This window comes from Chiloscyllium punctatum, chromosome 42, assembly GCF_047496795.1.
Source record: "Chiloscyllium punctatum isolate Juve2018m chromosome 42, sChiPun1.3, whole genome shotgun sequence".
Taxonomy (NCBI): domain Eukaryota; kingdom Metazoa; phylum Chordata; class Chondrichthyes; order Orectolobiformes; family Hemiscylliidae; genus Chiloscyllium; species Chiloscyllium punctatum.
This window is the reverse complement of record NC_092780.1, coordinates 879,642-906,284: the sequence shown is the minus strand read 5'-3', so window position 1 is coordinate 906,284 and position 26,643 is coordinate 879,642. Positions and strand designations below refer to the sequence as shown.

General features: G+C 42.1%; 1 protein-coding gene across 1 annotated transcript in view; it reads right to left on the bottom strand.

Moving 5' to 3' along the window:
* The window catches only part of cdk12 (cyclin dependent kinase 12), a 65,999-nt gene that overhangs the window by 5,433 nt on the left and 33,923 nt on the right, over positions 1-26,643 (bottom strand). Inside the window, exons 5-12 of the mRNA XM_072561158.1 lie at positions 26,356-26,526; positions 24,887-25,076; positions 24,582-24,638; positions 20,078-20,179; positions 17,311-17,388; positions 15,282-15,398; positions 9,284-9,415; positions 3,625-3,827 (exon numbers count right to left, since the gene is read on the bottom strand). Of these exons, the coding sequence (XP_072417259.1) occupies positions 3,625-3,827; positions 9,284-9,415; positions 15,282-15,398; positions 17,311-17,388; positions 20,078-20,179; positions 24,582-24,638; positions 24,887-25,076; positions 26,356-26,526 (1,050 nt within the window). The remainder of the gene's footprint in view (positions 1-3,624; positions 3,828-9,283; positions 9,416-15,281; positions 15,399-17,310; positions 17,389-20,077; positions 20,180-24,581; positions 24,639-24,886; positions 25,077-26,355; positions 26,527-26,643) is intronic.

The window sequence follows — 26,643 nt, the reverse complement described above, 5'->3', positions numbered from 1 at the left end:
CTGTGATTTTCAACTGGATTACACTAATCAGATATTTCTACCTCTATGAAAATTCTGTGCCAAAGAAAATAAAAACATAAATCATCTTATGACAAGATGGTGACATCTTGCAAAATGTCCATATTACAGAGGAGGAAGTGCTGAAAATGCATAATAGTGGATAAATCCCCAGGACCTGATCAGGTGTACCCGAGAACTCTGTGGGAAGCTAGAGAAGTGATTGCTGAGCCTCTTGCTGAGATATTTGTATCATCGATAGTCACAGATGAGGTGCCGGAAGACTGGAGGTTGGCAAACTTGGTGCCACTGTTGAAGAAGGGTTGTAAGGACAATCCAGGGAACTATAGACCAGCGAGCCTGACGTCAATGATGGGCAAGTTGTTGGAGGGAATCCTGAGGGACAGGATGTACATGTATTTGGAAAGGCAAGGGCTGATTCGGGATAGTCAACATGGCTTTCTGCGTGGGAAATCATGTCTCACAAACTTAATTGAGCTTTTTGAGGAAGTAATAAAGAGGATTGATGAGGGCAGAGTGGTAGATGTGAACTAAATGGACTTCAGTAAGGCGTTTGACAAGGTTCCCCATGGGAGACTGGTTAGCAAGGTTAGATCTCACGGAATACTGGGAGACCTAACCATTTGGATACAGAACTGGCTCAAAGGTAGAAGACAGAAGGTGGTGGTGGAGGGTTGTTTTTCAGACTGGAGGCCTGTGACCAGTGGAGTGCCACAAGGATTGGTGCTGGGTCCTCTAATTTTTGTCATTTACATAAATGATTTGGATGCGAGCATAAGAGGTACAGTTAGTAAGTTTGCTGATGACACCAAAATTGTAGGTGTAGTGGACAGCGAAGAGGGTTACCTCAGATTACAACAGGATCTTGACCAGATGGGCCAATAGGCTGAGAAGTGACAGATGGAGTTTAATTTAGATAAATGTGAGGTGCTGCATTTTGGGAAAGCAAATCTTAGCAGGACTTAATACACTTAATGGTAAGGTCCTAAGGGAGAGTTGCTGAACAAAGAGACTTTGGAGTGCAGGTTCATAGCTCCTTGAATGTGGAGTCGTAGGTAGATAGGATAGTGAAGAAGGCGTTTGGTATGCTTTCCTTTATTGGTCAGAGTATTGAGTACAGGAGTTGGGAGGTCATGTTGCGACTGTACAGGATATTGGTTAGGCCACTGTTGGAATATTGTGTGCAATTCTGGTCTCCTTCCTATCGGAAAGATGTTGTGAAACTTGATAGGGTTCAGAAAAGATTTACAAGGAAGTTGCCAGAGGTAGAGAATTTGAGCTATGGGGAGACGCTGAACAGGCTGGGGCTGTTTTCCCTGAAGCGTCGGAGACTGAGGTTTACACAATTATGAGGGGCATAGATAGGGTAAATAGGCAAAGTCTTTTACTTGGGGTCGGGGAGTCCAGAACTAGAAGGCATAGGTTTAGGGTGAGAGGGGAAAGATATAAAAGAGACCTAAGGGGAAACTTTTTCAAACAGAGGGTGGTACGTGTATGGAATGAGCTGCCAGAGGGAAATGGTGGAGGCTGGTACAATTGCAACATTTAAGAGGCATTTGGATGGGTATATGAATAGGAAGGGTTTGGAGGGATATGGGCTGGGTGCTGGCAGGTGGGACTAGATTGTGTTGGGATATCTGGTCGGCATGGACGGGTTGGACCGAAGGGTCTGTTTCCATGCTGTACATCTCAATGACTCTCTCATTTGAACTGTCCATATCTCTTTGATTCGCTTTGGACGTTCCCCACAGCTAACATTCCCACCTAGCTATGTACCTCTAGCAAATTTGGATAATTACTGTTTGCTTTCATGATTAATAATTCTCAAGTTATTAATATCGATGACTAACACAAGCATTGACACTTGAGCCACTCCATTAGTTAGAGCTTGCTAACTTGAACTGCCCTGTTCACCCCTACTTTTTATACTTGTGTTTTAACCAACCCTTTTTCCATGTTAATATATCAAAAGGTACCCTCCCTCCATCAGCCCTGATCTCAGGTATTATCTTTTTTGTGTGGCACTATACTAAATTATTTTTGGAAATCTAAACTTAGTACGCTACTCGCTCCCCTTTATCTATTATAGTCTATGCATCTGATCTGTCAAGCCCATGTTTATGATGGAAATGGTCAATGGAACAACTATAGAAATGCTACAGGGCATCAATACGTGTTCATATTCAGTTAAAAATATGGGCTTAGGAGTTTACAATGTTAGAAAATAATTTAAGGATAAATCAGTTAGAAACATAGAAATGTAGAAAAATTCAGAGTAGGGGTAGGCCATCCATGTCAGTCCCCTGGTCCTGCTTTCTCCCCTTACCCTTTGATCCCTTTAGCCCTAAAAACCATATCTAACTCCTTCTTGAAAACATTCAAGGTTTTGGCCTCAACCACATTTTGTGGCAGTGAATTTCACAGGCCCACCACTCTGAGTTAAGAATTTTTTTCTCATCTCAGTCCTGAATGTCCCACCCCAAATCCGTAGGCTGTGATCCCTGGTTCTAGACCCACAGGACATTGGGAACATCCTTCTTGCTACTACCCTATTTGAATTGCTTAGATTTCTAGGAGATCTTTCTTCATTCTTCAAAGTCCAGTGAATATAGTCCTAACCAATCTAGTCTTTCTTCATTCATTAGTCCTGCAGTGCCAGGAATCAGTTGTATTCCCACTGTAGCTAGAACATCTCTGCAAACAATATTTCAGGTGCAGTCTCACTAAGGCGATGTACAATTGCAGCAAGACATCCCTGCTCCTGTATTCAAATTCTTTTGCTATGAAGGCCAACATACCATTTGCCTTCTTTACCACCTGTTGCACCTGCATGTTTACTTTCAGTGCTTGGTGTACAAGGCCACCCAGCTCTTGTTATAAACAAGAACTGAAATTGCGAGAGAAACTCAGCAGGTCAGGCAGCATCTGTGGAAAGAAAATAAAGTTAACAGTTCAAGTCGAGTCCTTCTTCAAAATCGGTCTTGTTGCTCTTCCCTCTTTCTCAATCTATCTGCTTTCAGTTAACAATGAAGAAGATATGACTTCAAAATGAGAATTGATTTTCATCACGTGTTTTGTTCCAATTACCTCCTCACTCTCTAGCTTTGCTTCACCTGAATATGATGTATGGTTACATTCCTCTGCATGAAACACCACAGGATATCGACTAGTAACTTTACTAAAGGTGAAAAGAACCTGCAGGGGTAACAAGCATAACATAAGCTAATGAGAAAACATTTTCAAAATTGTTTCCATTATGCTATTGGAGGAGCAGTAGGTGCTAAAAGCAGTACAAAAGTTTTGTCACTAAATACCCTCAATTTCAACTTGTCCTGGAACTATGATGCAATCAATGGAGCATTAGCTAGTATCATATGTGCAGCAGTTCCAGAGAAATCTCGCCAATTGTTCCCTAAAAACACTGTACAGATGATAGGGATAGATCCACATGCAAAACAACTGTTGGTATGATGGGTGGTTGATCTGACTGAACACAAAACTTTTCAAACATTAATCACATACTCCCAGAAACAGATACCCTCATCTTCTATATATTCTGAATAATCTGACCCACAGCCGTGGCCATTTTCACTCAGATAGACTCACCGCCCACATCTGTGATGCTGCTCTGTGGTTTACTCTGTCCCAGTGGAACAGTCTGTGGTGTGCTGTTCCTACTGTCATCAGTGGCGATCACGGTTTCTTTACGAGCGGTTTTCTGCAAGGGCGGATCTTCAATGATTCCTGCTTGTTTCTGTCGTCGGCGCTTTTTACTCCAGAGCTCGTGGCAATCCTGCCAGTGAGGAAGGCTGAAAAGAAAGTTTATATAAAGTACACATGCTAAATAACAAGGATGAAATTTCAAAGGTGCTCAAAATCTGAAACAGCATTTTTCATTTTTATGTGAAGTAACAAATATAACCTCCATTCAAAAAGAGAGGGAAGCAGAAGATGGAAACCATAGGCCAATTAACTTGATGTCTGTTGAGAGTAAAGTGTTAGAATTGACCAGATTACAGATGCACACTTAGAGATACTCAAGGTAATCGAGATAGGTCAGCTTGGTTTTGTAAAACAGACATCACATCTAACCAGTTTACTGGAACTGTTTGAAGGAATAAATGCTCCGAAAACGTACTGCACCTGGATTTGCAGAAGCAAATATGGAGAGTACAGGGGCAACATGCTCCAATAGAGAAAAAGGGTAGGACCATCAAACCCTGGATATCAAGGTATATACAGCATTGGATTAAGAGGTATCATCGACAGTCATAGGTGAGGTGCCAGAAGACTGGAGGTTGGCTAACATAGTGCCACTGTTTAAGAAAGGTGGTAAGGAGGAACCAGGGAACTATAGACCAGTGAGCCTGACGTCGGTGGTGGGCAAGTGTTGGAGGGATTCCTGAGGGACAGGATGTACATGTATTTGAAAAGGCAAGGACTGGATAGTCAATGTGGCTATCTGTGTGGGAAATATGTCACAAACTTGATTGAGGCATTTGAAGAAGTAACAAAGAGGACTGATGAGGGCAGAGCAGTAGATGTGATCTATATGGACTCCAATAAGGCGTTCGCCAAGGTTTCCCATGGGAGACTCGTTAGCAAGGTTAGATCTCATGGAATACAGAGAGAACTAGCCATTTGGATACAGAACTGGCTCAAAGGTAGAAGACAGAGGGTGGTGGTGGAGAGCTGTTTTTCAGACAGGAGATCTGTGACCAGTGGAGTGCCACAAGGATTGGTGTTGGGTCCTCTACTTTGCGTCATTTATATAAATGATTTGAATGCAAGCATTAGAGGTATAGTTAGTAAGTTTGCAGATGACACCAAAATTGGAGGTGTAGTGGACAGCAAAGAAGGTTACCTTAGATTACAACAGGATCTTGATCAGATGGGCCAAAGGGCTGAGAAGGGGCAGATGGAGTTTAATTCAGATAAAAGAGAGGTGCTGCATTTTGGGAAAGCAAATCTTAGCAGGACTTATGCACATAATGGTAAGGTCCTGGGAGGTGTGGCAGAACAAAGAGACCTTGGAGTGCAAGTTCATAGCTCCTTGAAAGTGGAGTCACAGGTAGATAGGATAGTGAAGAAGGTGTTTGATATGGTTTCTTTTATTGGTCAGAGTATTGAGTACAGGAGTTGGGAGGTCATGTTGCGAACATTGGTTAGGCCACTGTTGGAATATTGTGTGCGATTCTGGTCTCCTTCCTATTGGAAAAAAGTTGTGAAACTTCATAGGGTTCAGAAAAGATTTACAAGGATGTTGCCAGGGTTGAAGGAATTGAGCTATGGGGAGAGGCTGAACAGGCTGGGGCTGTTTTCCCTGGAGCATCAGAGGCTGAGGGGTGACCTTATTGCAGTTTACAAAATTATGAGGGGCATGGATAGGGTAAATAGACAAAGTCTTTTCCCTGGGGTTGGGGAGTCCAGAACTAGAGGGCACAGGTTTAGGGTGAGAGGGGAAAGATATAAAAGAGACCTAAGGGGCAACTTTTTCACCCAGAGGGTGGTACGTGTATGGAATGAGCTGCCAGAGGAAGTGGTGGAGGTTCGTACAATTGCAACATTTAAAAGGACTTTGGATGGGTATTTGAATAGGAAGTGTTTGGAGGGATATGGGCCGGGTGCTGGCAGGTGGCGCTAGATTGGGTTGAGATATCTGGTCGGCATGGACGGGTTGGACTGAAGGGTCTGTTTCCATGCTGTACATCTCTATGACACTAACAGTAAAAGGGGAGACTTATGTCAGATACATCGAGGGCTCAAAACAGTCAAAACAAGAGAGAGATCTTCAAAGGAGATTGGGAGAACTAAAAGTGGACATGAAAGGATACTGCCGAGCAAAATACAGTAAAATCCTAAATTGCTTTACCGGATACATTATGGGTACAAGGGTGACTCGGGAAACAGTAGGGGCTATTACAGACCACAAGTGGCAATTTACGCATGGAACCAGAAGATGTACGTAGGGTTTCAAGTGAATACTTTTGGGTTGGTGTTCACTAGTGAGAAGAACAAACAAAATGGGAACTATCTCCTCTGACTTCACACACAACCTCCCATTACTATCCTTGATTGGCCCTATTCTTACTCTCGCCGTTCTTTTATTCCTTAAGTACCCATAGAAAGCCTTAGTGTTTACCTTATCTTTTCCGCTAACAACTTCTCATGTCTCCTCCTGCCTCTTCTGAGCTCTCTCTTTAGGTCTTTCCTGGTTACCTTTTAACCCTCAAGCGCCCTAACTGAGATTTCACATTTCATCCTAACATAAGCCTCCTTCTTCCTCTTGACCAGAGATTTCACTTCCTTCGTAAACCTCGGCTCCCACCCTCTACAGCTTCCTCCCTGCCTGACAGGTACATACTTCTCTAGGACACTCAGGAGCTTTTCCTTGAATAAGCTCCACATTTCTAATGTGCCCATCCCCTGCAGTTTCCTTCCCCATCCTATGCTTCCTAAATCTTGCCTAATCGCATCGTAATTGCCTTTCCCCCAGCTGTAACTCTTGCCCAGTGGTATACATCCATCCCTTTCTATCACTAAAGAAAACATAACAGAATTGTGATCGCTATCACCAAAGTGCTCACCTACTTCCAAGTCTAATACCTGGCCAGGCTCATTATCCAGTGCCAAATCTAATGTTGCTTCGCCCCTTGTTGGCCTGTCCACATACTGTGTCAGGAAGCCCTCCTGCACACTATAGTACTCGTACTGTAGTGTTCCCAGTCAACATTTGGAAAGCTGAAGTCCCCCATGACAACTACCCTGTCTCTCTCACTCCTATCGAGAATCATCTTTGTTATCCTTTCCTCTACATCTCTGGAACTATTCAGAGGCCTATAGAAAACTCCCAACAGGGTGACCTCTCCTTTCCTGTTTCTAACCTCAGCCCATACTGCCTCAGTTGACGAGTCCCCAAACAGCCTTTCTGCAATTGTAATACTGTCCTTGACCAACAATGCCACACCTCCCCCGCCCCCCCTTACCATCTTCTCTGTTCTTACCGAAACATCTAAACCCTGGAACCTGCAACAACCATTCATGTCCCTGCTCTATCCATGTCTCCGAAATGGCCACAACATTGAAGTCCCAGGTACCACCCCATGCTGCAAGTTCACCCACCTTATTCCAGATGCTCCTGGCGTTGAAGTAGACACACTTCAAATCAACTTCTTGCTTGCCGGTGCGATCTTGTGCCCCTGAAACTTTATTTCAGACCTGCCTACTCTCAACCTTTTCTATACTCGAACTACAATTTTGGTTCCCATCCCCCTGCTGGATTAGTTTAAACCCACCCCAATAGCCTTAGCGAATTTCCCCCCCCAGGATATTGGTACCCCTCTGGTTCAGATGAAGACCATCCTGCTTGTAGAGGCCCCACCTACCCCCAGAAAGAGCCCCAACTATCCAAGAATCCAAAACCCTCCTTCCTGCACCATCCCTGTAGCCACGTGTTCAACTCCTCTCTCTCCCTACTCCTCGCCTCTATGACTCTATCAGAGGTGACCGGATGTGTAGGACAGGGTAATGCTTTTGACATAGTCTACTTGGACTTCAGCAAGTTTTTCGATCAGTTCAAGCCTGAGTGACTAATAGCAAAGATACGAGCCCACAAGATCAAAGTAAATCTGGAAAATTGGATCAGTGGCAGGAAACAGAGGCTGGTGGCTGACAGTGTTCCCCAACAGGATGTGTGTCCAGTAGACTCCCAAGGGGCCAGTGTTGGGGTCCTGCCATTTGCTATCCACGTAAAATGATTCACACTTAAATGTAGGAGGGTTGATCAGTAATTTTGCAGATAATACAAAAATTCGGAGGGGGGGTGGTATATATTGAGCAGGATAGCTTTAGATTACAGGAGGACAGAAATGGGCTGGTCAAATGGAACTCAATTCAGATAAAAATGAGATGATGCACTTGGGCAGGACAAACAAATCAAGTTGAAAGGCAGGACCTTGGAAAGCACCAAGAATCAGTGGAACCTTGATGTGCATGTACACCGAACCTTTAAGGTGTCAGGACAGGTGAGTAAAGTGGTTAAGGAGGAATATGACATACTTACCTCTCTTAACTGAGGCATAGAGTTTAAGGGCAGGCAGGCTTTGCTGGAACTGTCTAAAACATCGGCTAAGCCACAGCAAGAGTATTATGAGCAGTTCCAGAACTCACATTATTGGGGGGATGTGATAGCACTAGAGAGGGTGTAGAGGAGATCTACCAGGACATTGCTGGGGCTGGAGTGTTTCAGTTATGAAGAAAGATTGGACAGACTGAGAATGTTTTGCTTAGACCTGAAGATATTGAGAGGGAACATGGTGGAGATGTATAAAATTATAAGGGACAAAGATAGGATAGACAGGAAGACACATTTCCCCTTGATGGAGGGATCAATGTCCCAGGGGCTAGATTTAAAATAAGGGGCAGAACATTTAGAAGGAATGTGAGGAATAATATTTTTACCCAGAGGGTAGTGGGAATCTGGAATTCACTGCTTGTCTGTGTGGGAGAGGCAGAAACCCTCATAACATTCTAAAGTATTTAGATGTGCATTTACAATTCCAAGGTGTACAAGGCAAAGAGCCAAGTGCTGGAAAATGGTATTAGAATAGTCAGGTGGTTGTTTTCAATCTGTGCGGACATGAAGGGCTGATTGGCCCTTTTCTTTGCTGTCAATCTCTATGACTATATTATACCCATGTTACTATGTTGCCCCTTGCACATTTTAATTTTACCCAATAGCCTTTCATGTGGCACCTTATCAAAATGCCTTCTAGAAATCAAGTAGATTACCTGTGGCAGGTCTGATCAGGCACGCTGTGACCTAACCTTGCACCTTCATAAACACATCCAAGATTTCCAGGAGCAACTCCCAGTCCAACAGTGATGGCTGTGGAGCACATTCATCAACTGTGGCAGCCTAGACACTGAGGTCTGGGATTTTCATCACAGAATTTGACTTCATACAATATGTTGATATAAACTATGCAACTTTAATAGTTGCATTGTTTTGTTTCTACTGACACATGGAATTATGTTAATATTCAAACATTTAAACATACTAATACTGGAAATAGTTTGCAAAGTGTTGTCTTTGAATATTGGAACTAGTCTCATATCACAGATAAATTAGAAATTAAACATTTTAGGGAGAAAAATGAGAACATAAACACGAAATGCTAAAAGTTTATAAAAGAGGAACTGGCATAAAATACCACCACTTCCTAAAGCTCAAAAATACAGCTTAGCAATTGGCACTGATACTTACTCGGGAGGAGGCATTTTTGTGGGGTCCACATTTTTCAAGAAATCACTCTGTAGGGTCTGCTCAGCAGTGCAACGTTTGCTGGGGTCAAGAGTCAACATATGATCAAGCAAATCCAGTGCAGGGAGTGGAATACTGTAGAAATAGTAAATGCCCACATTCTTACATGAGAAACAGCAACTGGCTTCAACTCTACAAACCCAGGAATACTGGTTCCATATCAAAGTCTCATGAGCAAACTGAAAGATACAGTGAAGGCAAAGCAACACATCAAAAACATATACGTTGTGTTCATCACCACCTTTCTGAAGATGATTGAAAATGTGCAATCAATGTTGGCCTAGCCAACAAAACCCACTTCCCATGAATGAATGAAAAAAGTTGTCAGCTGCCCAAGTGATACCAACCATAGGTAACACTTAGTTTCAAAGTATCTGCTGCAACATGAATAAATCTAGCCAATGTTCCATGCACAAATTAAAAGCATCACTGTCTATACAAAAGTTATGGAAAACCAGACAATTTAAAAATCCACATATGTCACATCATACACTAAACGTGCTGAAGTCTGATTTATTTGGCGTGCATTTCGGTGACTTCTAGTTATTGCTGAAGCCATCGTTGTAGCTTATACATCTGACTGATCAGACTGGCATTCCAACAATTTGATGTAGCCCAGCTGCTAACTCTCTATTCACTCCCAGGACAGGTCTAGCACAGGGTTGGATACAGCTTACAGCTCCTTCTACACTATCCCCATCAAACACTCCCAGGGCAGGCCCAACACAGGGTCAGATATGAAATAAAGCTCCCTCTACACTATCTCCATCAAACACTCCCAGGACAGTTGCAGTATGGGGTTAGATACAAAGTAAAGTTTCCACTAAATTGTTAACAACCTTGCAAAGAAATTAGAGGAATTATAATAGGGTCTTCAAAAATCCTAAATTATGCTGGAATAATAGTAAAGTAGTGTAAAGTGCAGAGAATGGAAGAGTTTTTGAAGTATGTCCAGAATTTTTGATGAATAGCGCTGTAATGTTCTATGTTCTATGTTTCTGGTGCACTGAAGATGATGGCATTATTGGATTCAGTTCTAAGGAATGAGGTGTACAAAGTGTCAGTACAGGAACATTTAGGGACAGTAATCAAAGCATCATAAATTTGAGGTTGGCTATGGAAAAGGGAAGAAACAACCTGCAGTAAAAATAATCAACTTGCAGAGGGCCAATTTCAGTTGGATGAGAAGAAATCAGGTTCAGGTAAGTGTGAATCAAAAACTTGTAAATGAAACTGGAGCAAAGTCTTTCAAGGGGAGACCATTTAGGGAAATTCCTCTAAGGTGTGGTGGGGAATGGAAGGTAGGAGAAACAAAGTCATAAGGCCTTGGTTGAAAAAAACAGTAGTATGGGTGAAGTAGAAAAGGGCATGAATGATTGATGTCAGGTTTACAATACAAGCACCAGACTGAATATAAAACATTCAGAGGGAAAGTGAGAAAGAAAGAATGAGAAGTGGTTGGGAAGATCAAAGTCTTCTTTTGGCATTTGAACTTAAGAAAAGGATAAGTGGTGGGGGGGGGAGGGAGGTGGCGTTAGTGATCAAAGTGGGAGAATTAGGCATGGAAAGACAGCAAAGTTAAGATTCTAAATGGGTACTTTGCATGTGTCTTCACCAAGGATATAAAAAAGAAAGTCACCAGAGTCCCAGAAGACCATTGGGCTATCTCTCAGTACTGAGAGATAACTGGTGATGAGTTCAACTTGAGGGTCATCATGCCTCTGGCGAGGAGCAAGATTGAAAAGATGGGACCTTTATGGTAACCTATCACCAAAGATATACTGAAAAAGAAAGCAGTCAAGACACTGGATGTACCAAAAATTAATATAAAGGTGGTGTTAGAAAGGCTGATTATACTTAAGAGTTGATGAGTCACCAGAACTGGATGAAAGCTGTTGAGAGATATAAGTGAGGAAATTGCAGAGCATTTGCCATACTCCAGCAGTTCTCCTTGGAAACAGGGATGGTGACAGAAGACCAAAAAATTACAATGTTAAATCCGCAATGAAAAAGGGATCTAAGAATAAAGCCAGCAATTACAGGTCAATCAGTTTAACTTTGTGGAGGAAATGGAAATATTTTTTTAAATGATAATACGGGCAATCCTAAGTTGTATAAACAAATGTGGGTTAATTAAAGAAAGCCAACAAAAGATTTCTAAAAGATAAACTGTTAAAATAATTTAAGTTTTATAATGAAATAACAGAGGGCTGACGAGGGTAATGCATATGTTGTCATTTACAAGTACTCCCAACAATCAGCAATTTAATGCCACAGAGGGCAAATGAGATACAAAAAAAGACACTATCTGGAGAAGTAATAGGAAAGAGGTGACAACAGTGAACAGTAGTTTTTCTGAATAGTCACATTTTTATACACTGGGGTTGCATAGTGATCAGCACTAAAATCTCCACTAAGGGCCCTCGTGGGTCAGTGGTAGTAAATCAGGTGGTTGTATATTACTACAAGACATTTGACAAGGTTCCACATAGTAGACTGGTTAACAAAGTTAGATCGCATGGAATCAGGGAGAACTAGCCACTTGGATACAAAATTGGCTTGAAGGTTGGAGACAGAGGGTGGTGATGGAGGATTTTCTTTGGAGTGAATGTCTGTGACTAATGGTATACCACAAGGATTTGTGCTGGGTCCACTGCTTTTTGTCATTTATATAAATAATTTGGATGTGACTATCGGAGGAATGGTTAGTAACTTTGCAGATGATATCAAAATTGGTGGTGAAGTGGATAGTGAAAAAATGGTCATCTCAGACTACAATGGGACCTTGTTCACTTGGGCCGATGGGTTAAGGAATGACAGATGGAGTTTAATTTAGATAAATGAGACTGTTGTATTTTGGTAAGGCAAATCAGGGCAGGACTTATATACTTAATGGTAGGGAGCTGGGCAGAGTTGTGCTGGAAAAGCACAGCGGGTCAGGCAGCTTGCAAGGAGCAGGAGAGTGGAATTTTGAGCATAAGCCCTTCATCAGGAATGCATTGGTCTTGGTGGTGGTGGTGAGGTTGGGGAGCAGGTTTTATCTCTCAGCCCCCCTCCCCCACTCCATTCCTGATGAAGAGCTTAATGCTTGAAACGTCAACTCTCCTGCTCCTCGGATGTTGCCTGACCAGCTGAGCTTTTCCAGTGCCACACATTTTGACTCTGAACTCCAGCATCTGCAGTCCCCTCTTTCTCTTGGGGAGAGTTGCCAAATAAAGAGACATTGGAGTGTAGGCTCATAATTCCTTAAAAGTGGAGTCACAGGTAGACAGGGAAGTGAAGAACTTGCCTTTATTGGTCAGTGCATTCAGTATAGTAGATGGGATGACATATTGTGGCTGTACAAGACTTTGGAGAGACCACTTTTGGGATACTGCATTTTATTCTGCTCTCCCTATTACAGGAAAGATGTAGTTAAACTTGAAAGAGTTCAGAAAAGAATAACAAGGATGTTGCCGTGGTTGGAGGGTTTGAGTTACAGGGAGAGACTCATAATGTGAACAAATGCGAGGTCTTGCACTTTGGCAAAAAGAATAAAAGCATAGACTACTTTCTAAACGGTGAGAAAATTCGTAAAGCCAAAGTACAAAAGGATCTGGGAGTGCTAGTAGAGGATTCTCTAAAGGTCAACATGCAGGTTGAGTCCGTGATTAAGAAAGCGAATGCAATGTTGTCACTTATCTCAAGAGGGTTGGAATATAAAAGCACCGTTGTGCTACTGAGACTTTATAAAGCTCTGGTTAGGCCCCATTTGGAGTACTGTGTCCAGTTTTGGTCCCCACACCTCAGGAAGGACATACTGGCACTGGAACGTGTCCAGCGGAGATTCACACGGATGATCCCTGGAATGGTAGGTCTAACATACGAGGAACGGCTGAGGATCCTGGGATTGTATTCATTGGAGTTTAGAAGATTAAGGGGAGACTTAATAGAGACGTACAAGATAATACATGGCTTGGAAAGGGTGGACGCTAGGAAATTGTTTCCGTTAGGTGAGGAGACTAGCACCCGTGGACACAGCCTTAAAATTAGAGGGGGTCAATTCAGAACAGAAATGCGGAGACATTTCTTCAGTCAGAGAGTGGTGGGCCTGTGGAATTCATTGCCGCAGAGTGCAGTGGAGGCTGGGACGCTAAATGTCTTCAAGGCAGAGATTGATAGATTCTTGTTGTCTCAAGGAATTAAGGGCTACGGGGAGAATGCGGGTAAGTGGAGTTGAAATGTCCATCAGCCATGATTGAATGGCGGAGTGGACTCGATGGGCCGAATGGCCTTACTTCCACTCCTATGTCTTATGGTCTTATGTTGGGGCTAATTGCCCTGGAGAGTCAGAGGCTAAGGGGTGATCTTACAGATGTTTATAAAATCATGAAGGGCTTGGATAGGGTGAATAGCTAAGGTCTTTTTCCAGGGTAGGGGAGCCCAAAACTAAAGGGCACTGGCTTAAGGTGAGAGGGGAAGGATTCAAAAGGGACCTAAAAGGCAACATTTTCATGCACAGGGTGGTGTGTGTATGGAATGAGGTGGCAAATGGGACTAGATAAATTTAGGATATCTGGTCTCATGGACGAGTTAGACTGAAGAGTTTGTTGCCATGCTGTAGAACTCTATGACTCTATATGTTAAGACTAAGACTGTACGTAAAAGGCTTAATTTAAAAACTTTGTTTATGGCACAAAACTTGGAAGAATTGTAAACTGTTGGGAGGACAGTGATAAAGGGCAAGAGGATATGGAAAGGTTAGTGGAATGGACAGACGTTTGTCAGATGAAACATTGTGCTGAGAAGAGAGAAGTGATAAATCTTGAATGAGGAATGAGTAAAGACAACATAAAATAAAAGGAACAACTCTAAACGAGATTTATGAAATAAAAGACTTGAGAGAATATGTTCACAAATCATTGAAGGTGGGAGGGCAGGTAGAAAAGTGATTCAAGTAAGTACATGGGATCCAGAGATTTATAAACTGAGGCATGGGGCAAAAAAACCCCATAAAAACACAAAAAAAAACTATACTGAATGGTTAAAAATGACACTGACTTTATAGCATGTGTTATATTGTATCCAATTTTTGGCACATACTTAAGGAAACACGTGCAGGCATTAGAAAGAATGGAGGAAAGATTTACAAGAATGGTTCCAGGAATGAGGGACTTCAGTTAAGTAAGTAGATTGGGAAAATCGGGATTGTTCTCCTTGGAGACAACAGGAAGGAGACTTGCTACAAATGTTCAAAATCGTAAGAATCTAGACAGAACAAACATGTTTCACTGGCAGAAGTATCTAGAATCAGAGGGCACTAATTTAAAGTGAATGTCAAAAGGAAAATGAAGAAAATTGCTTTACTCAAATAATGGTTAGGATCTGGAATGCCCTACTTGAGTGTGTTGTGGAAGCAGATTGAATTGTGCATTTCAGAAAGAAATTTGAGAAGCACATGAAGAGAAAATCTTTGCTGGGCCTTTGGAGAATAGGTCCAGCCGAGTTGCTCTTGCAGACATCTGATACAAACAGAGGGGTCAAATTGCCTCCTAAACTGCTGTAAACATGCTGTAATTCTATGATCCTCCAATAAAGAATAAAGCTTTCTTCCACACTGTCTCTAACAAACATTCCCAGGGCATGTACAACACCGGGATACATCGAGTAAATGTCCATCTATGCTGTCCCCATCAAAAACTCTCAGTACAGATGCTGCATGGAGTTAGGTACAGTGTAAAGCACCATCTATAATGCCTCCATCAAATTCATCCAGGATAGGTATAACACAAGGTTAGATACAGAGTCATGTTCCCTCTCCTCTGTCTCCAACAAACACTCCCAGGACAAGGGTTAGAAACAGAGTAAAGCTCTCTCTATACTGTCCTTTTAAGCACTCCAAAGAACAGGGTGGCATCTACTACAATGACCTTCTGCTGTCAGACTGACTGTTGTTGCTTACAATGAAAACTCTTCACGAAGCCGTCTCCGATATTGTTTCTTCGGTTTCATTGTGTGAAAATATGGCAGCTTGATGACATCAGGCCAAGCCGCAGGACAAGGGCTGCCACATAATCGACTGAGAAAACAAAAGCATGTAACAGACTTATCATTTCCAATCATAAAAAAGTGAAACCTTTCACAAATCATTCATTCTTTTAATGATGCCAGAAATAACCAACGTCTATTGGACAAAACATGCCCAACTGGATGTGACTGAGGAAATCAACGGAAATTGTCCAACTGTCACAGTATAATTGGCATGTGCATGAGCTCCCCACCTAATTATAACAAGTAACTGCACTAGTTACAGGATATGTTGTTACACCTTTTGCAAGTATATAAAAAGGACAGGAGCTAAAATAAATGTTGGTCCTTCAGAAGCAGAGACAGGGGAAAGTAGCATGGAGAATGAGTAAATGGCAGAGATACTGAATAAGCACATTGTGTCCGCCTTCACAGTAGAAGTTATCACTTACATACTACAAATAGCGAGTTTAATAAGAGTGAGGAATTTAACTTAAGGTCATTAATATCACCTGATTAAAGGTATTAAAGAAATTTAAAGAGTTATTATAATCCGATAGAGCCCCAGGACCTAATGCTCTACACCTTGCTGCAAAGATAGCAGATGCACGAATTTTTGTTATCTCTAAATACCCCAGATTCTAGAAAATGATCCCAGCAAATTTGAAGTTAGCAATCATATAGTTCAAGGGGGAAGTGAGAAAAGAAAGAACTACAGGCTAATAAGCCTGAATAATGTCGGTCATCAGGAAATTGCTAGAATTTCTTAAAGAAGTCCTGACAAAGCACTTAAAATAAATTACGGTAATTTCTGACAAAGTCAACATAGTTTTATGAAAAGGATATCAGGATTGATAAACTTAATGAGACTTTTCTAAATGTAACTAGTAAAGCAGTTAAAACAGAACCAGTAGATGCAGTATAATTGGATTTCCAAAACAGATTCAGTAAGGTATCACACAGAAGTTTAATACACAAGATAGCAGCTCAGGGAATTATGGGAAATATATTAGGAATGATAATGGACCGGAAGCAAATTGTACTGACAAACCTGGCATATTCAAGATAGCACATTGTGACCACTGGATGTCAAATGGATCAGTTCTGGGTTACCATTATTTGCAATGTTTATTAGTATCTTTGATGAAAAGATGGAGAGTAATTTATCTTTGTTTGCTGATGATATAAAGCTAGCTAGGAATTAAAAGTTGTGAAGTTCAGTGAAAGTTCATGAAGTTGGCTCCTATGACGAGAGGCTGAGTAAATTAGATCTATGTTCTCTTAGATTTAGAAGAATGAAATGATATCATGGAAGCATACAAGATTCTGAAGGGGCTTCTAACAGCCACTCACAGCTTCTGACACAGAGGTTATTTAGGATAAGGGGCTCATAATTTAGGATGAGATGAGGAGAAATTATTTCACTGAAAGGGGTTTAAATCTTTGGAATTCTCTCCTCCAAGGGGCTGTGGATGGTCGATTAATGCATATTTAGCCAGATATGTGGTCCTGCAGGGAATAAAGGAGACATGGGGAGCAGTCAGGGAAATGGAACTGAAGACATGTTTAGCCATGGTTGCATTAAATGACAGAGCAGGCTTAAACAGACCAAATGGTCTACTTCTGCTCCTATCTCTTAAGGTCTAACATTATATAGCTGCACACCGCCAGTGTCAATAGGGTAAATGTAACACAGGGATCAGTGCTGGGGCCACTGTTGTTTGTGATATACATAATATCTGGAAGAGGGCACTGTTGGTATGATCAGGAAGTTTGCAGATGACACGAAGATTGGTGGAGTAGCAGAAAGCATAGGGGACTGTCAAAGAATACAGATAGGCTGGAAAGTTGGGCAGAGAAGTGTCAGGTGGACTTCAATCCAGGCAAATGTGAGGTGATGCATTTTGGTTAATTGTAAAAAAGGTTATTTACGACCATGAGGACTTCTTAAATTCACGTCTTACCTGATAAGCTCAAGTTGTGCCAGCTCCTGATTGGCTTGGAAGATTGGTTTTTTCGTGAAGAGCTCCCCCAGGATACATCTGCAGACAGATAAGAATTAACCAGCTCATCACTTGCAGGTCTCTGCTTCACAGAAATCAGACAGTTTCAGCAGCACAACTGACCTTTGAAATTGCCAACATCCACAATTTCCTTATTATTGTGGAATATCACTGTGTCAAACCTCTGATAATAACAAAAGCAGGAAATAAGACTGACTTCACCCTTTGTGTAAGGACAGCACCCTTTTATGCTGAGCCCTTAATGTAACCCAATTTGAATGGATTAAATGATCTATGCCTCTTCCATTTTTCATTCTCAAGCTTCTTTTACAGATGTTTATTTTGCCCCAACTCTCTCTCTCTTCTTTTTTTACAGTTATTCCTCCTAGCATCAGTCACTTCCTATACATCATAGGTTCTCTGACAGGTGTTCACTCCTCCAAGCCTCTCAACCTCCTTTCCTTTTACAGCATTTCTTACTCATCATCATCATCTGCAACATCAAATCTCAGGCCCCTTCTGCATTTAAATAGCAAACAGAATCACAGCTTTTCCAATTTTGGTTTGAACTCTATGAAGCAAGGGACAGCATAAAATTGAAAAAGTAAAATTTAAAGAAAGAGCTTACAAAAATACAAAATACTGCACAGATCCTGTTGAATGGAAAGGATACAAAGATCAGCAATGAGCCACAAAAAAGTGTTACCATAAGGGATTATGAAAGGAAACTTGTAGGGGACATCAAAATCAATAAGAAGAAAATGTATAGTTTTGCAAAGTTGGTCAAGAGCAATGTTAGCAAACTAAAGATTGAAAGTGGGGATATTGTCAATGACAATGACAATGGCAATGGCAGACATGGTGATAATTACTTTGCCTCAGTATTTCATAGAAAAGAAGGATAATTTGCCAAAGTCTCAAGATAAGTCTCAGTGGAACTGGAACAAGGATCGAACAAAATTAATGTAGTTAAAACTTCAATAATGAGGAAATTAATGGAACTGAAGATTGACAAATCCCTAGGACCTGATGGTTTCTATCTGAGGGTCTCAAAGGAAGGAGGACAGCACATTGTAGATACCCCAACTATAGAATTCCCAGGTTACACAGGAGTCATCCCTTTGGATTGGAAAATTGTACATGTGACTTCACTTTTTAAGAAGGACGAAAGAGAAAAACCAAGGAATAGCACTGCTCTTGCCTAACATCTATGGTGGGGAAATTGTTGGAGTCTATAATCAAAAATAGGGTAATTAAAACAGTGAAAAGTTTCAGTCAAGAGTGTGGTGCTGGAAAAGCACAGCAGGACAGGTTGCATCCGAGGAGCAGGAAAATCGACGTTTCAGGTATAAGCCCTGAAAATTTTCAGTTAATTAGGGAGAGCCAGCCTGGATTCATGACAGGTTCATGCATGAAAAACCTCACTGAACTTTTTGAAGAGATAATTAAAGTAATAGACAGGGAAAAATCTCTGTATGTTGTTTATATGGACTTCCAGTAGGAGTCTGATAAAGTCCCATGGATGACACTATTAACTAAAGTAGAAGTCCATGGAATTGAGGGCAATTACTGACATGGCTGGGAAAATAGTTGAGTGGCAGATAACAGAAAGCAGGGATAATGGATAGGTACTCATATTAGCAGGAATGTGAACAGTAGTGTCCCACAACAATCTGTGTTAGGACATCAATTATTCACATTATTTACATTATTTACTTAACCACTTGGATAATGGCACAGAAAGTCATTTACCCAAGTCTGCTGATAACACAATGTGAGGTGGCATTATAGACAGCGTAGATGACAAGCATAAAAGGGGTATTGATAGACTAGGTAATTAGGCAGAACTGTGGCAGATGGGTTCAAAGTAAGCAAGTGTGAGGTTATCCATTTTGGACTGAAAAAGGCTGGATCAGGATACCTGCTAGATGGTATTACATTAAACATAATAGATGTCTGAGGAGATTTTGGGGGGGGGGGGGGGGAGGTCAGTTGCACAGATCCTTAAAATGCCATGAACAAGTGCAGAAAATAATCATGGAAGGTATTGGAATGTTGGCCTTTATATCTCCTTATATCTAGAGAACTGGAGTATAATGACACAGAGGTTATGCAGTTATACAAAACCCTAGTTAGGCCCCACTTGTGTACTGTGAGCAGATCTGGGCACCACACCTTAGGAAGAACACAATGTAGGTTTATAAGAATTATACATGGATTTCAGGGTAAGGTTGTGAGGAGAGATTATACAAATTAGGCTACTTTCTCTAGAATTTAAAAGATTATCAAGTGATCTGATCAAAATATTCAAGGTAGTGGCGGGAAAAAACAGGGTAGATAAAGATAAACTATTTCCACTGATTGGGAATTTCAGAACTGGAGGGGGGCAGAGTTTCAAAATTAGGGCCAAATGTTCAGGAGTGATGTTAGAAAGCACTTCAAAATACAAAGGATGGCAGATGTTTGGAATCAGTATTTCAAATGTGAAATAAATATTTTTTATTATGCAAAGGTATTAAGGAATATGGGCCAAAGGCAGGTGTGCGGAGTTAGGCCACAGATCAGTCGTGATCTCATTGAATGGCAAAACAGGCTCAAGGGTTTAAATGACCTATTCTTGTACCTATCTTCCTTTCTAAGCCACAAATGGAAATATTCTGAACAAAAACAATTAAGCGTTTGTGCCAGTGACATACTTAATCTTCAGTACCACAAACCTTCCACTTACCCACAGCTCCAAACATCAATAGCTGGTGAATATCTCTCCTCCCCTAGCAGCAGTTCTGGTGGGCGATACCAGAGCGTGATAACTTTGTTAGTGTATGGACGGCTAGGGAACAAAAGTGTAGCGTGTCACTCTGAACAATGCATCAAATTTTATATTAATGCTGACGCCACAAAGTACAAAGAGACAGTTGTGCAATGCTCATCACCAAAAATGGATTATAATCTGAGCATAACCAGAATGCAATCCGAGTGTTACCTGAGCACAAATTGAATGTAAGTGAAGCACTGTACTGTCCAGGAATTACAGATGGTGTGTTAGTCAACTCCACTAAATGTTACAATCAGGATCAAACCAATTAAAGCCTTGTAGGCTTTTTAGTGTAAGAATTCAGGTGATATGGCAAAAACCTTGGATCTCACAGGTTTAACACAGAGAGATTTTAATTTCTAACAGACTCAGAGCATTTGCTGTTTAAAATGAAGTTTCCCTGAATGCCTCACTTGCATGATCACCCCCTGGGTCTGCATTGCTTCCTTGCCTGCAGACAATCCATACTGTTTCCCTGTGGAGTATGAGAGTTCTGACATGAAGCGGATGTTACTGTGAATCTGCCTGAATCAATCCCAATGTTTAGTTTACAGGGACTGGTAAAATCATACTGGTTATGATTTCTATAAATAAGTAAGTGAGCAACAATTATCACACTGTATTCTATTTCATTGAGTATAGAAGCAAAGAGGTGCTTCTGCAGCTGTACAGGGCCCTGGTGAGACCACACCTGGAGTACTGTGTACAGTTCTGGTCTCCAAATTTGAGGAAAGACATTCTGGCTATTGAGGGAGTGCAGCGTAGGTTCACGAGGTCAATTCCTGGAATGGCAGGATTGCCTTACACGGAAAGACTGAAGCGACTAGGCTTGTATACCCTTGAGTTTAGAAGACTGAGAGGGGATCTGATTGAAACGTATAGGATTATGAAAGGACTGGACACTCTGGCAGGAGGGAACATATTTCCGCTGATGGGTGAGTGCCGAACCAGAGGACACAACTTAAAAATACGGGGTAGACCATTTAGGACTGAGATGAGGAGAAACTACTTCATCCAGAGAGTGGTGGCTGTGTGGAATGCTCTGCCCCAGAGGGCAGTGGAGGCCCAGTCTCTGGATTCATTTAAGAAAGAATTGGATAGAGCTCTTAAAGATAGTGGAGTCAAGGGGTATGGAGATAAGGCTGGAACAGGATACTGATTAGGAATGATCAGCCATGATCATATTGAATGGCGGTGCAGGCTCGAAGGGCAGAATGGCCTACTCCTGCATCTATTGTCTATTGTCTATTGTCATTTGCTGGGGCCCAGTTCCTAACTTTAGGTTTTGTCCTTCAAAGAAGGAGCAAAGTTTATTCTCCCCACAATTTCAAGCACAAATGGTACAAGAAACCATAGAAGACAATTTTCCAAAATCTTAGTTATGTTTTTCTATTCATTCATGAGATTTAAGTGTCACTTGTCATGCCAGCACTGTGGAGAAGGTGGTGGTGTGTCATCATCTTAGACTGTTGCAGTCCTTCAAGTGTAGGGACACCACAAAGCGCTGTCAGCAAAAAGGTTCTGGGATTTTGACCCTACAATAGTGAAATAATGGCAAATATATTTCCAAGTCAGGTTGTGAGTAGCTTGGAGAGGAATGTGCAGGTAATGCCATTCACTTGTAACTGCTTCCCTGTCCATCTAAATGGCAAATGCTGCAGGCTTGGAAGAGAGCAATGTGTACCATAAACAAGACGCAGTGCAAGAACTCACCAAGGCTCCTTTGATAGCACTTCTAGAACTCTCTCCCTAACAGTGAACCGAAATTAAGTGGACTGCAGTGGTTCGTGAAGGCAATTTACCACCACCTTCTCAAAGGTAATTAGGGACAGGAAAAAGATGCCAGCCCCAGTCAGTGATGTCCATATTCACTGATAAATAAAAAAAAACCTCTGTCTTCACAAAGTAACATAAGAAGAGATCTACATATTTGGCTCTAGTGTCTCACAAACCATGGTACCGCAATTTTGTTTTATTATTCATTTGTTCTTCATTATTATTGCCTGTCCTTAGTTGCCCTTGAGAAGGTGGTGATGAGCTGCCTTCATGAACCATTGCAGTCCATGTGCTGTAGCTTGACACATAATTGCATTAGGGAGAGAACTTTAGGATTTTGATCCAGCAACAGTGAAGGAACGTGATACACTTCCATGCCAGGATGGTGAGTGGCTTGGAGGGGAATTTGCAGGTGGTGTTGTTCAGTGTATCAACTATCCTTGTACTTCTAGATAGAAGTGGTCATGGATTTGGAAGGTAAAAACAATGACTGCAGATGCTGGAAACCAAATACTGGATTAGTGGTGCTGGAAGAGCACAGCAGTTCAGGCAGCATCCAACGAGCAGCGAAATCGACGTTTCGGGCAAAAGCCCTTCATCAGGAATAAAGGCAGTGAGACTGAAGCATGGAGAGATAAGCTAGAGGAGGGTGGGGGTGGGGAGAGAGTAGTATAGAGTACAATGGGTGAGTGGGGGAGGAGATGAAGGTGATAGGTCAAGGAGGAGAGGGTGGAGTGGACAGGTGGAAAAGGAGATGTGCAGGTCGGACAAGTCAAGGAGACAGTGCTGAGCTGGAAGTATGAAGCTAGGATGAGGTGGGGGAAGGGGAAATGAGGAAACTGTTGAAGTCCACATTGATGCCCTGGGGTTGAAGTGTTCCGAGGCGGAAGATGAGGCGTTCTTCCTCCAGGCGTCTGGTGGTGAGGGAGCGGCGGTGAAGGAGGCCCAGGACCTCCATGTCCTCGGCAGAGTGGGAGGGGGAGTTGAAATGTTGGGCCACGGGGCGGTTTGGTTGATTGGTGCGGGTGTCTCGGAGATGTTCCCTAAAGCGCTCTGCTAGGAGGTGCCCAGTCTCCCCAATGTAGAGGAGATCATATCGGGAGCAACGGATACAATAAATGATATTGGTGGATGTGCGGGTAAAATTTTGATGGATGTGGAAGGCTCCTTTAGGGCCTTGGATAGAGGTGAGGCAGGAGGTGTGGGCACAGGTTTTACAGTACCTGCGGTGGCAGGGGAAAGTGCCAGAATGGAGGGTAGGTCGTAGGAAGGTGTGGACCTGACCAGGTCGTCACGGAGGGAACGGTCTTTGCGGAAGGCGGAAAGGGGTGGGGAGGGGTGGTGGGGCATCAATGTGGACTTCAACAGCTTCCTCATTTCCCCTTCCCCCACCTCATCCTAGCTTCAAACTTCCAGCTCAGCACTGTCTCCTTGACTTGTCCGACCTGCCTATCTCCTTTTCCACCTATCCACTCCACCCTCTCCTCCTTGACCTATCACCTTCATCTCCTCCCCCACTCACCCATTGTACTGTATGCTACTCTCTCCCCACCCCCACCCTCCTCTAGCTTATCTCTCCACGCTTCAGGCTCACTGCCTTTATTCCTGATGATGGGCTTTTGCCCAAAACATGGATTTGGAAGGCGCTGTCTAAGGATCTTTGGTGGATTTCTTGTGGATAATATGCACTGCTGCTACTGAGCATTGGTACAAGGAGTGGATGCTTGTTGATGTTACACCAATCCAGTGGACCGCTTTGTCCTAGACGGTGTCAAGCTTCTTGAGTGTAGTTGCAGCTGCACCCATTCAGGCAAGTGGGGGCTACTCCACCTTACTTCGGACTTGTGCCTTGTAGATGCGGACAGGTTTTGGGCGTCAAGAGGTGAGTTATTCGCCTCAGTTTTCCTAACTTTTGGCCTGTTCTTATAGCCAATGTGGTTATGTGGCAAGTCCAATTAAGTTTCTGGTCAATGATAACCCCAAGGATGTCGATTGTGGGGGATTCAGTGATGGCGACAGCACTAATGTCAAGGGACAGTGGTTAGGTTGTCTCTTAATAGAGATGGTCATTGCCTAACATTTGTCTGGTGTGAATCCTACTTGTCATCTATCAGCCTAAGCCTGGGATTTGAACATGAATTGCTTCAGTACCTGAGGAGTCATGTACACAATGTTCAACATCAATCATGATCAAACATCGTCACTTCTGACGTTATGATGGAGGGTAAGTCATTGATGAAGGGGCTGAAGATGGTTGGGCCTATGACACGACTTTGAGGAACTCCTAAAGCAATGTCCTGGAGCTGAGGTGACTGACCTTCAACAAGCATAAATATCTTAAGTGTCAGGTACGACTCTAACTAGCTGAGAGCTTGCCCCCGATACCCATTGATTCCAGTTTTGCTAGGAATCTTTGGTGCCACACTTAGTCAAATGCAGTCTTGATGTCAAGGGCTGTCATTCTCACCTCAGTTCTAGAACTCAGCTCTTTTATCCATGTTTGAACAAAGGCTGTAATGAGAGCAGGAGCTGAGTGGCCCTGGTGGAACCCAAACTGGTCAACAGTGAGCAGGTGCTACCTGTCGGCTCCAATAACTGGGAGCATACACATACTGAGTATTATACCATTTATGAAACATACCTCTCCTCCGAGTTGTACAATCGTGCCAAACCAAAATCTGCCAGTTTGATCTGTCCACTGGATAAAAGGAACATTTATTGAGATTGCAGTTACCACATAAAATTTCCCCACAAATAAAACCACCACCTAAACTAATTATCTCACCCCAAAAGAATCATGCTGGATCAAGTAAACAATCAAAGAGATAGATGCAAGTCCCCTTACTTACCCTCTCACAACCCCCACCTAAATAAAACTTTCCCACCAATCAATATCCTGCTATTAACAACACAACTCCATCCTCTATTTGCTCGTCATTTACATACCTGTTGTTAAGGAGAATGTTGGAGCATTTAATGTCACGATGCAGAAAGTTCTTTTTATGACAGTAATCTAATCCATCCATCAGTTGCCGCATGAAAGATCTGATGTGGTCATCAGTGAAATGCACCAACCCCGACTCCAGTAAACCCATCAAATCATGATCCATGTACTCGAAGACCAGATAGAAAGCTCCTGTTTGATTTGGGATGGAGACAACACAAGTGAGAAAATGGTTACTGTCATCATTCACCCACAACAGGGAAGCATTCCAGAAAATTACTTACATAACTTAGTTTGGATTTGCAATTATTTATTGAAGTTTTAAAATGCAGACTGTTAATTGTTAGCTTGGCTCAGTTAGAATCACTCATTTCCATAGGTCTATTATTGAAGATTAAATATCACTCATCATCTAGAGACCACTGTCTAAGTTAACACCACAATGCAGAACTAAGAATTCCTATACTGGCAAGTGTCAATTGTTCAGATCACATCAGTAAACCTCAGCTCAGCTACATATTGAATCAGTGACCACAGTAGATCAGGGGTTCTTCCAGTGTTGCCTTAATTCCATCAGAAATGGAACTCACTCTTTTCTTGCTGCTAGTAGAACTCAACTTCCCCAGAAAGGAGGGTGGCTAATGTTGTGGCCTTTGTTTAAGGAAGGCTGCAAGGAGAGACTGAGAAACTATAGATCTGTGAATCCGACTTCAGTTGAGGGTGAATTATTGGTAAGGGAAGCCCGTGCTGGAGGAGTTTCAACCTTTATCATTAACCAACAATCAATAGGTTCTTGCTGCCTGTGTAGGTGAGGGCAAAGTCAGCAGTGTGGTTCAGCGAACTGTACACAACGCCATGTTACAGGAGGCCATTCAAGCTAGGATCGAAAAGATGCTGTGATAATGGCCAGTACAGTCAGAAATAAGATAGATTAAGGGTCCTTCCTTGTACCAGTGGGAAAATATGGAATAGGTGGGAAGAATCCAGTGCTTCTCATCTATGTAATAACAAACAACATAAACAGAACAAAGAATGAGATTCTACTGAGGGCATCTGAGCAGCTACAACCTAAATTAAAACACAGAAATGCAATGATAATGATCAATGCACTACATATCTGAAACAGGAATCACTCAGACCATTGTGAATCTTTGGAATTCTCTATAAAAGAGAGCTGAAAATGTAGAATTGCTCAGTATATGCAATACTGAAATTGATAGATTTTTGTTTGTAAGAAATCAAGGGAAAATGTAGGCAAGTGGGCTTTGGTCAAGCAGGATCTTGTTAAATGATGGAACAGTATCCAAGAAATGGATAACCTACTCTTTATATTCCTTATGTATAAGCTAAAGAGTAACAAACTGGAGTTAAGTGCATTGCAAGTAATTTGGAAGTAAAAAATCGATAATCAACATTTTTTGGTTGCATGCATATCCTTTGAAATACCAGTTCATGATAATCTCTATCGTACCTTTATCTTTTTTGAAGTCCAGTGCATCTTGTTTGTCAGTCACAATCTCCTTCATGTTGACCACGCTGGTATGGTTGAGCTGACGAAGGATCTTGATCTCTCGAATGGCCGTGATGGGAAATCCCTCCTTTTCATTATCCAGTCGGACCTTTTTAAGGGCAACCATCTCACCTACCAAAAAATCAAGTTTCCATTATCTGACTAGCAGTGATGAGGCAAGAATAGTCTTCATGTAGTGCCTGCCAACTTTTTACCCACTGTGACCCCATTTTGAAGCTCAAAGATTGC